Genomic DNA, 16,144 nt, shown 5'->3' on the forward strand with positions numbered 1-16,144 from the left:
CATTGGCAGGCAGATTCTTAACCACTGCCCCACCAGGGAAGTCCCTATCTGTTCTGAATAGTGCTGTTGTAGACTTTTCTCTATGCACACACAAACACACACATACTCATTATATAGGACTGTATTATCCTACTTATTGTGAATCTCTTTTCAAGTCAGTAAATAGAGATCTACATTATTCTTTTTACTGGCTGTGAATCATTAAGAAAAGGGGCTGTGGAGATTTAAAGACACCAATGGATAATGTGAAAGGTTAGTGAAGAATGGGACTTAATAAGGATAGAAACAAAAATCAGTTGAGGAATGGATTGTTAGTAGTAAATGGTTAGTTGTAAGGAAATTAATACTAGTAATTGAAATTCTGAGAGGGTGATGAGATTTGGAATAGTGGTTTGAGATGTGAATTAGTAGGAAAACAAAAGACAATTTGGGGGTATTAGGATCAGTAGAGAGTGGGGTAATTGAGGAAAGAGTAGGGAAAGGTAGTGATGTTGGCCTCTTTCCATATTGTCTCAACAATTAGGATCATATAGAATTCTGTTTCACAGTGGTAAAACAAGGCCTTGACATCAGTAATCATAAAATTGCCCCGAAATTCCATAAATTTATTTACCCGGGACCTTAAAGATTGGCAAAGAGATCCATTTGGAACTTGAGATAGCTCACAAGAGAACCCATTTTGGTGTGGGAATTTCAGGGTCTCCCCTGGGCGGCTCTCAGCACACCTGGGGGTCTGTTGCTGTGATTGGGAGCCTGAGGCTCCTGTGGCCTGCCATTCTCCTTCCTGCCTGGGACTTGGACTGCGGTTCTGGGGCAGGGGTAGACAGACTGGCTGCAGCAGAAAGCCCTGGACCTACATTTGCTAGTGGGCCCTGCCCAAGAGAGCTGTCATTCAGACCATGCAGACCCTAGTGGAGAGCCTGCAGAACATCAGGGCTCAGAGAGGCAGAAAACGTTCAGATTCTCTTCCCCTAGAGACCTGGCAAGTAGCCAGGTGAAATTTTGAAGCTAGTCCAGCAAATAAACTACATGCTTCTCTCAAGGAGTTAACTCCTTGGTTTCTGAGTCCCACACATACACCGTATTTCCCTGTCTTTGTTCCTCATGCGTGCAGGCCCGTCCTCCTGCCTATTTTGTAATCCCTCACCCCTCTCAGGTGTTGATAGTACTCGCCCCCAAAGGATAGTTATATCTTAAACCCCTAGTCAGATAGTGATAAATGAATGCTTATCAATAATCTCCCCATTTTCCTTCTCTCCATTCTCCTCTGATTGATTTTTATGCTCATTGCTGCTATTTCTGTTCATGTATTTCTTTATCCTCAGTGTTGTCATCTGGTTGGGAGATTTGAACTACAGACTTTGCATGCCTGATGCCAATGAAGTGAAGAGTCTTATTAATAAGAATGACCTTCAGAGACTCTTGAAATTGGACCAGGTAATAAAATTTTATTTTAAAAGGTACTTTCCTAGACAGCAGATAAAATTGTTAGGTTTATGAGTTAGACCCATGGGAGTTGTGTCTTACTCTAGAAGTAGATGGAAAGGTCTCACTGTCTGGGGAAAACATTGTGACTAGTGATGCAGTGGGTACACACAAGGTTTGTAGTGCTTTTATTAAGTGCTTGGATGGGAGGAGAAGAGATAACGTTAGTGATAAAAAGTCAATATAACATTTATTCATTAAGTCTTTATCAAGAAGGGATTTCAGAGATTTGTATAAATGAGTTGGAGAATGGGTGGGGTTAATTGGAGAACACTTCCTGGAGGAAGTGGGCCTTCAGCTATGTTGATGTGGTTTGGCAGATGAAACAGGGAAAGCTGCTCTATGATTACTTGGCAGGCTCAGCAACAGCTTGGAGGTAAGAGGGAGGCCCTGTGAGGGGATTGGGAGGCACAGAAGAGAAGTTTGGGAAAAATAGCAGACTGTGGTCTAATGGGAACTGATTGAGAAGTTGGGGCTTGCTAAGTTTATAGATGTTAAAACCTGTGTGAGAAGCACTGATATGGTAACATTTATATAAAACGATATTGAGGAACCTAGTTTTCTGTAAATTTGCCTTGGAGCCTGGCACAGGACTTGAATTTTTACTTTAGCATATGGATTCTGGCTGCTAAAAGTGAATGCTTCTTATTGAGGAAAGAAAATGTTTCAACTTGATTTGAATGTCTTTAAATCCTAACGTGAGACTTTTGACCTTCAGTCATAGTCAAATTCCGGTGTTTTGCAGCAGAATGGTTTTTACAGTGAGCCTTTCTTGGCTGTGTCTACCTTCACATTGAGGTTGGCTGGCTAACTTTGCATTTCTTCCTCTGTCCTGCCTCCAAAGGGGGTACAATTGGAATAAGTTCTGAATCTTATGTAATTCTGGTAAAATATTTGAGTGAGGGTAACTTTCAAAACAATCTATTGGCTTGGCCGAAAAGTTCGTTCGGGTTTTCCACAAGCTGTTACAGAAAAACCTGAATGAACTTTCTGGCCAACCCAATATAACTATTCACTGAATTTGGCTTTTGGAATTATCCAATCAAAATTTGTGTGCTTTTTTAAAAAATTAAAACTGTGCCCAAACTATTATATATATAGGATGGATAAACAACAAGGTCCTACTGTATAGCACAGAGAACTCTATTCAGTATCCTGTGATAAGCCATAATGGAAAAGAATATATAGATATGTATAATTGAGTCACTTTGCTGTACAGCAGAAATTAACACAACATTGTAAATCAACTATACTTTAATAAATTTTAAAAAATCTGTGCTAACATCAGGGAACTTATGATTATTCAGGTTTCATTTTTCCATTTTACCCTGACCACCATTAGCAATAAAAAATTAGTGACATGCTCATATGAGCATCCTGTCTGTGGGTGAGCTTAGATGCTGTTGGAATGTCAAAATTTAATTCATAAGGCACAGAAATTTTATGTATGTGCCCCGACAGTTGCAAAAGATACGGAACTTAGATACTTAGAAATGGCTGATCAACCCAATTATCACTTCTGTTAAGATGGTGTTACCCTGCTTATATGATACGTTTTTCTATCTCTAGCTAAATATTCAGCGCACACAGAAAAAAGCTTTTGCTGACTTCATGGAAGGGGAAATCAAGTTTATCCCCACGTATAAGTATGATTCTAAAACAGACCGATGGGATTCCAGGTAAAAAAACAAGAACCTCCTCATGGAATAGGTTAAGCCCTGATCTTATTTCTGTCTCTCTGAATTGATGAGGGGCTGGGAAATTTTTAGTTCTTGCCAGAAACAGTTAGAAAAACCTAATGGCTCAGTGCTATTATAGAAGAGGTTTCAATTTGTGTGTGTTCACAGGTGAGCTCGCCTTAGGAGAGTGTGAACTGCTCTGTCAGGCTGTTGAAGTTTTACGAGCTGCCTGTGATGCCTTATTTCTCTCACCTCAGCAGACTTGCTTCTTAGATTTTTGCCCTTCTGATCTTACCCCTATTTCCTTACCTGTTGCCCTGTTCTGGCTCTTTTCCCAAACTCTTTTTCAACTCTTTAACTCAGGATACCAGAGGTAAAAACAAAGAGCCATGAAAGGTTCTTCCAGCACAGTGGTTCTCGATCCTGAGTTCACATTAGACTCTTTTGCCGGACTTTTAAAAATACCAGTGCCTGGGCCTGACCTCCACGACTGCTGGAGAAAGCTGAGAATCACTGTCTAGGGGGCCTGTTGATTTCTCAATCACCCCTAGTAAAGTGCCCCTGTCAGTATGTGCCTGGTGACTGTTTGTCTTCTACCTACTATTTCTTCGTTTCCTATGGTTTCCTACCTGGCTGAGCCCAGAAGTTTGAAAGAAGAAAAGAATGCCTGGGCATAGTCAGCTTCTTTAGACTCAGAGAGCGCCAGGGTGGGGTGGGGAGGAGCCTGTCCCATCCTCCGAGGGAGCTGCTCAGCAAGTGAAAAGTGACTCTGACAGATCTTGTGCACATTGCCTTGTTTATTCCACTCACCTGACTTGAGAGTCAACTGAAGAGCTACTGATAAGAACTTTATTTGTGTCACCGTCTGGATCAGGTGTACAGGTGTTGCTTATTTTAATAGAATGATGAATAGGCTTTTTCCCTCCCCTTGGTATTATGGGCTGTTATTTGTTCAGACTTGCATGCTTAGGTGTTAGTTCATCTTTATTAGAAGAAGCTCGACTTATCCATAAAAGTACAGGTTTAAAGAAATCTCTACTATTACCCATCTCCAGTGATTAAGCCCAGTCTAGGAATATAGGATTGGATTTTTAGATTTTATTAGTTGTCTATCTGTTGTGAAGCATCATTGCTGTTGATAGAGCAAATGAAGAGGAAGTGTTCTGAATATAATCCTGTCCTTCTGAGGGTATTTTAAGAAGGTGCTATTCTGTTTTCCCCTGGGGTAACATTATTGAAGATATAATCCTAATCTTAGGAGCACCGTTTATTCATTCATTAGATAACTATTCATTGAGCACCTACTTTACATCAGATACTGTGCTGGGGGCTGAGAATGCAGTGACAAACAAGCAGACACAGTCCCTTCACAAAGCTTGCAATATAGTAGGGAAGATAATAGCTGGAGTCGTTAGGGAAGGAGAAGCAGATAACAAGAGTGCCTAACTCAGGTCTGAACCAGTGTGGTAGGTATTCCGTTCTTGTGTGGTATGTTATTCTAATTCCTTATTTTTTTTGCAGTGGGAAATGTCGGGTTCCAGCCTGGTGTGACCGAATTCTCTGGAGAGGAATTAACGTTAATCAGCTTCATTACCGGAGTCACATGGAACTGAAAACCAGTGACCACAAGCCTGTTAGCGCCCTCTTCCACATTGGGGTAAACACTTGTTTGTTCATGCAGTTGTTTGTGTGTTAAGTATCTATTCTTAGAGCGTTATTTAGACTCAGAACGGATCAGTAATTCAGTGAGCCATAAATGTTTTCATAACCAAATAATCATTTGCAGCATTGAGAAGTTAGTGCCCTTGACCCTCCTAAATGCTGTCCACATGGCCTTTTAGTGACACAGATGTTTCTCATGCTGCATAATGGCTGGGTAGCACCCTTCACCTCCTAAAGTCATTATACATAAAGAAGAGTTCAAAGCTAGGTTTTAAAGGATGAGTAGGTCCTCATCAGATAAAATAGTAAGGAGTGGAAGCACCAGGAGAGAGGTTCCAGGTAGAGGGCTGGGGACAGCAGGAACAAAGGCACAGACCGGTCAGAATACAACATAATCTGTATATAATGTTAAGAGGCATATTGTTAGTTTTACTAACTAAGATATTGAAGTCTTCCCATCCAGGAGCACAGGTTTGAAATTTCTCTTTAACTCTGTTGCATCCTGGGCTGGATTAATGGCTAGTTGTTTAATTTTTTGTCTCTGTTGTGAGTAAAGTTTTGGTTTTCTAGCTGTGTGTTATTAGTATGCAAGTTATATCTTGGGATCTTGTTGACTTACTTTATTACAGCTAGTACATTTAGATTATTTCTTGCAGTTTTTCCAGACCTACAGTCATGTAATCTGGCAGAATCTATATTGGGCAGTGCTTGATAGAATGGACGTTATAGCTAGACTGCTTAAATTTGCCTCCCAGCTCAACCACTTTCTAACTATAACAATGGAAAATTTATGTAACATCCCTCTGCCTCAGTTTCCTCCTCTATAAAATGGGAATAACAATGGTACCTACTTAAGAGGATTAATGAGGTAAGACATGCGAAGAGCACAGTAGGGTAGATTTCTTTCCTCTGGGTGTATGTTGATTATTTTGGCTTCTGAGATAGGTTCTCACCAATATGTCTTATCCTGCTCCTGTCTTAAAGGGGAATGACTTTGGGGCATTTCCTTTATGTACAAAATTTGTTCTCCATCTTAGAATAGATTCTAAATTTTATTGAGGCAATCATGACTTGACTTTATCCACTTTGAAATTTTAAAATAATAATGAATAATAATAGTATGTGTTCCTCAAAAAGCAGCTAGTACGTGCCAGAGACTGTACTAGGCAATTTACACCCATCTCATTTACTCCTCACAGCAGTGCTTTGAGTTAAATATTTCTCATTTAACAGATGAGCAAGTGGAGAACCAGTGAGTTTAAATAAACTTCTTTAAGAGCATGCAGTTAGAAGGAGAGCTGAGATTCAAGTCTCTTAAGCCTGTTTAATTCCCAAAATTATAGATGTTCTTTCTCCTACCCCCACAATGCCTGCAGAGTTCCAGAGAACTTACTGACTAGATATACCTTCAGATACTACTTTTTTCTTTTTTTTCTTTCTAACTTTTTTTTTTTTTTTTTTTTTTTTTTTTTTTTTTTTTTTTTGCAGTACGCGGGCCTCTCACCGCTGCGGCCTCTCCCGTTGCGGAGCACAGGCTCCGGACGCGCAGGCTCAGCGGTCATGGCTCACGGGCCCAGCCGCTCCGCAGCATGTGGGATCTTCCCGGACCGGGGCACGAACCCATGTCCCCTGCATCGGCAGGTGGACTCTCAACCACTGCGCCACCAGGGAAGCCCAGATACTACTTTTAACCCACCTAATTTCTAGCTTGTGCTTGTGGACTGCCCTGTTTTCTTCATTTGAGTTCTCTTAATCCATTTTTAAAAGGATGTCTTTCCCCCAGACACTAACCTTTTTGGTTTCATCAGCTATGCTTAGCTTTTCTGTTTGTATTTCTTTTCAGAACCTCAGAATATTTGTAATACTCCATACATATTAATTCAGAGCTCCCAGCAGGATATTTACAATTTTTCCATGCTTTCTGTGTATTTTTGTGTATCTTTAATAAAAGTCTACCTTTCTAGTTTTTAATACTTTTTAAATCACACAGGAATTAAAATGTGTTTTCTCTTTAAAATAAAAATAGAAGTAAGCAAAATTCACAGATAAGGCTGAAGGTCTTCAGTGCCTCTTCTATCCCCCACTCCCACTTTTGCGCTAAACCCCACTCCCTAGCCCGGCCAACTACCCTTATGAATTTGTTTCTTTCTAGACCAGCACTGTCCAATAGATTCTCTGTGATGATGGAAATGTTCTAGATCTGCCCTGTCCCATCCAGTAGCTGTTACCTGCAGGCAGCTATTGATCACTTGAAATGTGACTGAGAGAAATGAACTTCCAATTTTATTTAATTTGAAGTAATTTAAATTTAAATGTCCTTATGTGGCTACTGGCTATAATATTGGATAGCACAGTTCTAGACCTTTTCTGTTTACCCATACACAATATGGTGGTGTTTTGTTTGTTGGTGTGTATATATCATAAATGGTCTCATACTGTATGTGTTGGTCTGCAACTTTTTTTTTAATTCAGTGGTGTATCTTGGAGAGCTATCCGTGTTATTACATAAAGATCTAGCTCATTGTACATATTTCTTAATTCCTAATTTTATTGGTAATTTCCTTTTCTAAAGTGGATGTATCAAGTGGTGACATTCTGTGGTAACATTTTCCCCTTCATTATCCTTACTGAGCATTAAGGGTTATGATCATGATAACCCACTGAGAAGAGCTTTGATTTTATTGGGTAACCACCCCATACTTTGGACTCTTGGGCACACTATGATTAGAGGCTTTAAGAACCACATTGTATTTCTTACCACCATTCACATCAGTGACTGTTAACAAAGGGACCAAGTACTCAGGGGCCAATTAACTTCAGAAGACTTGCTGTGGGCTGGCTGAGATTAAGCTGAGATGGTGTTCCCAGCCCTGCACTTGGTAATGGGATCTGTTGCATTGGTTCTTAGACTTTGGTGGACATCGGAATTGCCTAAAGAGCTTCAAAAGCGTGGACCCCGCCCCCTGGAGATTGCTATCAGTGAGCTGAGGCATTTGTGTTTTTAAGACCTACCCCCGCCTCAAAAAAAGTTGGTCCTGTCACACATCCAGTACTTTGGAAAGGGTCTTATGCTAGAGGTCCAGATATCACCTCTGCTATTAACTGTGGCAGTGAGCAACTTAGTTGATCTTTTTGTACCTTGATATTCTCAACTGTGAGAAGAATAATCCTTGCTTTGGTAGCCTCACAGGTTGTTGTGAAAATAAGATGACATATGTAAAATACTTTTTGAAATAAAAAGTTGCAAAGGGACTTACCTGGTGGTCCAGTGGTTAATAGGCCACGCCTCCAATGCAGGGGCACGGGTTCGATCCCTGGTCGGGGAACTAAGATCCCACATGCTGTGTGGTACGGCCAAAATAAATAAATAAATATTTTTTAAAGTTGCAAAATGTTGAAAAAGAATTTAAAAAGTATAAAATTCCTCTTAATGTAACACTGTAGTAGGCACCCTGGTGACGCTAGTGATTGCTTACTCCTAAGTTCTCTAATCATTATGGTTCAGATATGTAAAAACCTCCACAGTCTTTGAGACTCAGCTTTGATGTTCTTATTTTCAACACTTTCTTTACAGCCTCTACTGCATACATCAGTCTTTCTTTAAAAATTGAGTTTGTGAAGTTTTCTATTCTAAAAAGAAACTGGGGCCTTAATAAGTGAAAATGGTATGTTAATTATGTTTGTTTTGGGCATCGATTTGTATAAAGTTTTAATAGTAAAAAAAAAAAGCACAGCTGTGTCGGGAAGCCGAAAGTGCTGTGTCAGATGGGAGTTTTTTCGATCTATTAGGCAAGATGATTTGTTTATCGTCATGCTTTTACTCTGATCTGGGACATTTTGTATCGGCCGTTTTCTAAAATGGCCATAGGGTCTATTTACTAACATACTTTTATCATCATATAATCTGAGCATTGATATTATATTAGTATTATGATTCTTGGCATTGTGCATAACAGCTAATAGAGTTAAATGCTTTAGTCATTTTTTCTGCTGTTTTAGCACTTTATGATCATTATTAGAAAATGTGATAGGTATGTTTTGACACTATCAGTTTGTATAGTGCAGGAAATAAGTTTTAGCACAATCGTCACATTTTCTCCACCACCAAATTACTTAACAATGGAGCAAGAAAATATTCTTCCCAAATATTTATTATTGCCAAGCTTCGTAGCACAGAGGTTTAACTTTTCCAAGAAGTTAACCAATTAACCTTACCTTTACCTTACGGTGTGTGATCCCATAATTTATGTTTGTTTTAGTGGCCTTTTTAAAGATCGTTAGACTCTTAGAGATATATAAGTTGAGAGTACATAAGACTAAAATAAGGATCTGTCTGTTTTTCTCAGGTAAAAGTTGTGGATGGAGCGAGATTTCAGAAAGTGTTTGAGGATGTTGTTTGCACCACAGTTTATTTGAAATGGTTGCTATAATGACCGGTTTTAAACTGTTAGGTAATCTTAAAGGAAGATGAGCTACACGCATGTAAGACTGAAAAGAGGGTTCATTTTCTTTCAGGTGAAGGTTGTGGATGAACGGAGGTACCGGAAAGTGTTTGAAGATATTGTACGCATCATGGACAGAATGGAAAATGACTTCCTTCCTTCCTTAGAACTCAGCCGGAGGGAGGTGAGGAAGCACACACGGCTGCCCATCTGCTGCCCATCGTGGTCGCACAGGGGAAACCATGTAACTAGGAGAAGGCAACACTGCAAAGTCATGAAGACTGTGTGAGCTGAAGGCAGACTGCCTCCACTTTGATCCCAGCACTGCCATCTAGTAGACGTGTGGCCGGGGGCGAGCGTCTTACCCTCTCAGAGCCACAGTTTCCTTTTTTGGGTATAGAGGAGGTTGTGAGGATTACCCGAGTTAATACATGCAAAGCCCTTAAAACAGCGCCGGGCACAAAGTAAGCCCTCAGATGTCAGCTGCTCTTATTTAATATTTCAGAGTTGCTGGCCAATTCATATCTCAGGAACCAGGACCTGGTCATGGGATGCATGCCCTGACCCCAGGTGGGGTTATACTCTTAGGATCCCAGGAACAATCAGAGTAGCCTAGAGAAGTAGCAAGAGCTGCCTGGCTCCTCCTCTGCTGTTGTGAGAGGGGACAGTGGGTAGCTGGCTCGCTTGGCGAGTGCATCCAGCAGTTAATAATGGTTAATAATGACCTCATTCTTTATTCATATTCTCTATGGAATAATCCAACTGACTTTCTTCCCCTACTAGTGATGCATGTTTGTGTCTGTCTGTTATTCCCCAGTTTGTGTTTGAGAATGTGAAGTTTCGGCAACTACAAAAGGAGAAGTTCCAGATCAGCAACAATGGACAGGTTCCCTGCCATTTTTCTTTCATCCCTAAGCTTAATGACAGCCAGTACTGCAAGCCATGGCTTCGGGCTGAACCTTGTGAGGGCTACTTGGAGCCAAGTGAGTTTTCCCTTTACCATTGTCTCTGCTCGCGATGTACCATCCCCTCATGACTGCCATCCCCTCCCTTTGATTAACTTCTTGTTTTCTAACCATACGTCTCTCACCTCCACTGTCGTTGTATTGGGGCTCCTCCCTCTTTCGTGTGTCCCATCTCTCCTTCATCACTTAATGATTTTTTTAGAGGGCACTTCTTCTGTTGGTTCTCATCCCCTTTTTGCTTTTCCACTGGAAGTTTCTGTTATCATGTACCATCTCTTACATTTCAGATGAGACTGTGGACATTTCCCTTGATGTGTATGTCAGCAAAGACTCTGTGACCATCCTGAACTCAGGGGAAGATAAGATTGAAGATATTCTTGTCCTTCACCTGGATCGAGGCAAAGATTACTTCTTGACCATCAGTGGAAATTACTTCCCAAGTTGTTTTGGTACATCCTTAGAGGCTTTGTGCCGAATGAAAAGACCAATCCGAGAAGTTCCTGTTACCAAACTCATAGACTTGGTAAGAGGCATCCTAAGACATGCATCTCCTTTAGATAGAATTTTCGCAGTGCTTAACTGATGTCCTCCTTCTCTCTGTGCTTCCTCTTTTGTCAGGGCTGGCAGGGGAAGTGGGGGGTGGATGGCAAGTGATAAATAAGAATAAGAATGTCACTTTAACACGCCTTTCATTGGATTAAGCCTAAAAGGAAAGAGGAGAAGGTAATATGTAATTGGCTCTTGTCAGGAATATGAGATAATGCGAAGTTCACTGAATTAGATTAAAGCCTCCCTTCTCAAAGATTTATAACTTTGAGATTTAAAGATATGCTTACTTGTTATGCTCTTCATACTTTCAAGTCATTTTTGTATAAATTAGCATGTATGTGAGGTCCAGTAACGGGGTGGGGGGGTGTGGTATTATCCTCATTAAATATATGAGAAAACTGAGGCACAGAGATAATAACTTGCCCAAAGTGGAATAAATTAGTGACAAATCTGTCGCCCAGATTTTCTGACTTCCAGTCCAGAGCCCCTCACTATATCATCATATCTAATCCAAGTCAGACTCAGCTGCTTGTTGGAGCCCAGGCCATAAGTGAACCTCAGAGTACCTGCCTCAGAACCCCCAGGGGTCCTTACACAAGTGCAGGCCCCTCCCCCCGCTCACCTCTGGCAACGGAATCAGAATCTCAGGGTGCAAGACCTGGAGATCTGCATTTTATCAGCATCCTGGATGATTATAATATGCACTGAAGTTTGATACAAGTTTAATGTGACTCACTCAAGAAAAGAAAGGAGGAGGATTTCTCTTCTCCGACACCAAGCTGTAATATCAATGTCCTTATGGAGGAAATGCTTATTATCTTCAGGAACGAAAATTAATTTAGTAACAAGTTCATTCTGTTAAGAACCTTTCTTCTAAGTGAAAATATTGTTGGATTTGTGTGCAGACCTCTTTGGGCTATGAAAGTATACTCTTGGTCTTTTACCAAAGAAAATTAGATGGCGTGACAGCCCTATGTTATCATTACCATTAGTATTCACATTGATCCTTTTGGCCTAGCCGAAGCAGTGATTGTATCATCTAGCGGGGAGGGCTAGACCGGCGGGCAGGCTGCTGGCTTGTCAGAGTGTGATCTGTTCTGTTGCCATGGAATTGTTTTAGCGATGACTCAGATGGCAGATTAAAACCCTTGAGTTCAGTCCCAGCATTCTTTCTTGGAATTATGCTTGTTTCCCTAGAGCCCTCATGACTGAGTGTATTAGCCCTGGTTGAGAGACAACCATTTGTTTTTCAGAAATTCATATCCTGACATTCTGTTATTTTTCATGATACTTAATTTTTCTTCTACCACCGTATTCCTATCTTTTGAATGTATTATTTCACCTTTTAGAATATGTTCTAAATGAAGTAGTCTCCCTTTCTTTTCCCTACCCCTTGCCTCCATCCCAGACACCATTTCCCAGCTTTCTTTTTCCCAACTTTTATTATGAAAATGGCAAATGTGCAGAAGAATTGAAAGAACAGTACAGTGAACAACACCCACATGCCTTATACACATATACTGACATATACTTTTCTTTTTTGCTATACCATTTGAAATTAAGTGGTGATGTGTCACTTCACCAGTGAATACTTTGGCCTGCCTCTCTTAAGAAAAAGAACAACTTCTATATCCGCACAGTGCCATTATGACACCTAAGAAAACTAGCTACTCGGTATTCAGATTTCTCCAGTTGTCCCAATAATTTCTTTCATAGCTTTTGTAAAGCCAAGATCCGATCTGGGTTCATGCAGTACATTTGGTGAGGTCTCTGCAGTCTCTTTTAGAGTAGAACAGTTCTTTCCATTTTTCTTTAATGACTTTGCCTTTTAAGAGTCCAGGGCAATTGTCCAGTCAGGGGTCTGACATTTCTTAAATTTGTCTGATTGTTTCCTCTTGGTAATTTTTAAACCTGTCTTTTTGTACTCCCTCCTCCCACCTTATTTCCTATAAACTGGAACTATTTGGTCAGAGTTGGCAGACGCATTATACTACCCTTTACTGCAATTGTCCCATATTAATTAAAGTGACAAGAAGGAGACTCAGCCAGCATTAAAAATGTTTATTTTATTTAAAATATTATCAAGTAATTCAACCACATTTGACCATGAATAGGAAGTAGTCAAAATCTTTAGTGGAGTTAATGGCTCTATAGGAAGCCTTTTTTCTTCTTGTGCATACATGATTCAAAGTTTTAAAAAATAGAACCCAGATCATTTTTCATTACAAAATTGCTGAGTTCTTCTTAAATTGTATGTGTGTGGTCACCATTTATTCTGTTAAAGCGTTTATTTTGTAGGATTTAGGGTTCTGATTCTTTTCACAGCCTGTTGCATTTAATAAATTCCTGGATCTCATTGATGAGGAAATTATCCATATTAGTGTGGGGCGGTAAACAAGGAATCTAAGATTATCTGTACCCCATTTGTAATACCTTCCCACTGTGTTTTGGCTTGATTTTGACCTTCTGAAATGCTTTCTTAGGTTTGTTTATTCATGCTTGTTCCAAGACCCAAGATGATATTTCAAATCCCGTGAGACAAGACTATTAATAATGATACCTGTTGTCCTTTTTTGTATTATTTACTCTAAAATTTGAGTGAAACCGAAAATGAGTTCAGTGCCTGTGTTGACTCTCCCTGTACTGTTTTCACAAAGACTCTTGTGCCACATGCTCTTCCCCCCAAATGCAGAATAAAGTAACTGGCATGAGTCCTTTTCATTCTTCCTGATAGTGACTTTGCCGCTACTAGAACTGTTGGGATTAGCACAGGTGGCAAACAGAGGAGAATCTGTTTGTAATTATCTTTATTCTTTTCCAGAATTAAGATAGATTTTTCTGGTTTATTAATTAGCATATTAAGTAGCATATAATCGTCAGTATTTATTCATTATACATCGGATGCAAAATATTATGGAGTTTATGTGGGTTCTTATAATTTAAGAAAGTTTACTTGTATGCACAATACGGCTAAATTCTAAATCGAGGTTAGTAGGGAGTTTGGTTACAGATAATCTAAACATTAACTACCTTTATTGGCTCATGTCCAGTGTGTTTAGTAAGTCAATATTTTGGAAAGTCACTTAGAATGAGAGTTGTGGAGCTTGTAATTTGTATCAACAATAGATTCCTTTCCTGTGCTGTTTACTCAAGCCCTTATATGCTATAAAAGCTTATTGATTGACCAGCTAATCTCTGTGAAAATCAGTCTCAGATTCAGCCTGTTTTGGTGTGTGAAGCTGGTTAAGTAGGGTGGGAGCAGTGGATAGAGAGTCTTTTTTTTTAATATTTACATGTTATTACTCTGTTTTATGTTTTTGGTTTTTTTTTTTTTTTTTTTTTTTTTTTTTTTTATTTTTTTATGTTTTTTTTTTTTTTTTTTTTTTTGGTTTTTTTTTTTTTTTGTTTTTTTGTTTTTTTTTTTTTTTGCGGTACATGGGCCTCTCACTGTTGTGACCTCTCCCATTGCGGAGCACAGGCTCCGGACGCGCAGGCTCAGCGGCCATGGCTCACGGGCCCAGCTGCTCCGCGGCATGTGGGATCTTCCCGGACCGGGGCACGAACCCGTATCCCCTGCATCGGCAGGCAGACTCTCAACCACTGCGCCACCAGGGAAGCCCAGTTTTATGTTATTTTTTAAACTTATTTTATTATATTTTATTTTTGGCTGCATTGGGTCTTCATTGCTGCACACGGGCTTTCTCTAGTTGTGGTGACCGGGGGCTACTCTTCGTTGCAGTGCACAGGCTTCTCACTGCAGTGGCTTCTCTTGTGGAGCACGGGCTCTAGGCGTGTGGGCTTCAGTAGTCGCGGTGCATGGACTCAGTAGTTGCGGCGTGCGGGCTGTAGGGTGCGCAGGCTTCAGTAGTTGTGGCGCGCAGGCCCAGTAGTTGTGGCTCGTGAGCTTTAGAGCGCAGGCTCTGTAGTTGTGGCACATGGGCTTAGTTGCTCCGTGGCATATAGGATCTTCCTGGACCAGGGATCGAACCTGTGTCCCCTGCGTTGGCAGGTGTATTCTTAACCACTGCGCCACCAGGAAAGTCCCTTTTTTTCTTTTTAAATTAACACTTTTGCTCTTTTTTTTTTTTTAGTATTTATTTATTTATTTTGGCTGCACCGGGTCTTAGTTGTGGCACGTGGGATCTTCACTTGCGGCATGTGGGCTTCTTAGTTGTGGCATGCAGGCGGGATCTAATTCCCTGTCCAGGGATCGAACCTAGGCCCCCTGCATTGGGGGTGTGGAGTCTTACCCACTGGACCACCAGGGAAGTCCCGGGGGATAGAGAGTCTTAAAGTCAACAGATGAGTTTATACTGGAGCCAGAGGGCATCTAGATCCACCGGAAGTCTTTAATGAGTTGTATGTGGCTGTAAATGGACATATTTGGAGGAACATTCTGGTTTGCATGTAGACTGGACTAGTAGAGAGGAGGCCAGGCTTGAACCCACCAGTTAAAGGTTTGGCTTGTAAATGCAGAGGTGAAAAAAGTTGAGGGTTGGGGGAATCAGCTGTATTTGCTTGGGGACATGTCTATTAGGAGAACAATATCAAAAATTTGAAATAACACGAATAACAACTTGGTGATTAATTTGTTCCCAGTGATCTCTCCAAGTAGGTGTTTACTTTGTCTTACTGATCTAACAACCCATTTCTTATCCTGTTAAGTGTATGGTTTGTGTTTCTTTTTATATTTCACATGAATGAATCCTTTCTAGAACTTCAGTATCCATTCAGTTTTCTGCTTTTTATTTTTAAATTTGAATCTGCCTCTAAATGACTCGTTTTACATGATTTTAGCTGCATTTACTACTGGGAAAATTCCTCTAAGGGTGAATGCTGGGATGAAGAATGATTTGCAGTGCATTTGTAGTATGCCAGTGTTGCCCCGCTGGGGACTCCTGAACGCTTTTCCCTTTTTTAATGTGATCAACACGTAGCCTTTTGCAGAAAGTGGGCAAGTCAGTTGAACTAAGTGATTAGCAGCAACCTTAGGACTCCCTTAAGAGAATGTTCTTTATTAGTGGGAGCTAAGTGGTGTTTCTATTTTCAGAGTTGAACCTAGACTTGAAATAAATATAATTTACACCTACTTTATGCCTGAAGTCAGAGAAATAAACTCTCAGTGTAAATCTGCTGCCCCTCCACCAGTATCAAAGTCCTTTTGATTTCAGAGTTTTCTCTTGTATCCATTCATTTTTTAAAATAATTTTTTATTATATTATTTTTAATTGTATTTATTTTATTTTTGTCTGCGTTGGGTCTTCATTGCTGCACGTGGGCTTCCTCTAGTTGCAGCAAGCAGGGGGCTACTCTTCATTGCGGTGCACGAGCTTCTCATTGCGGTGGCTTCTCTTGCAGCGGA

General features: G+C 40.4%; 1 protein-coding gene across 1 annotated transcript in view; it reads left to right on the forward strand.

Annotated features, from left to right (window-relative positions):
* Nucleotides 1-16,144, forward strand: part of OCRL (OCRL inositol polyphosphate-5-phosphatase) — a 57,481-nt gene that overhangs the window by 28,305 nt on the left and 13,032 nt on the right. Inside the window, exons 6-11 of the mRNA XM_024758959.1 lie at nucleotides 1,326-1,437; nucleotides 3,055-3,164; nucleotides 4,686-4,821; nucleotides 9,342-9,452; nucleotides 10,086-10,251; nucleotides 10,521-10,756. Coding sequence (XP_024614727.1) covers nucleotides 1,326-1,437; nucleotides 3,055-3,164; nucleotides 4,686-4,821; nucleotides 9,342-9,452; nucleotides 10,086-10,251; nucleotides 10,521-10,756 — 871 coding nt within the window. The remainder of the gene's footprint in view (nucleotides 1-1,325; nucleotides 1,438-3,054; nucleotides 3,165-4,685; nucleotides 4,822-9,341; nucleotides 9,453-10,085; nucleotides 10,252-10,520; nucleotides 10,757-16,144) is intronic.

The sequence above is a fragment of the Neophocaena asiaeorientalis genome, unplaced genomic scaffold, assembly GCF_003031525.2.
Source record: "Neophocaena asiaeorientalis asiaeorientalis breed wild unplaced genomic scaffold, Neophocaena_asiaeorientalis_V1.1 scaffold1097, whole genome shotgun sequence".
In the NCBI taxonomy this organism is placed as follows: domain Eukaryota; kingdom Metazoa; phylum Chordata; class Mammalia; order Artiodactyla; family Phocoenidae; genus Neophocaena; species Neophocaena asiaeorientalis.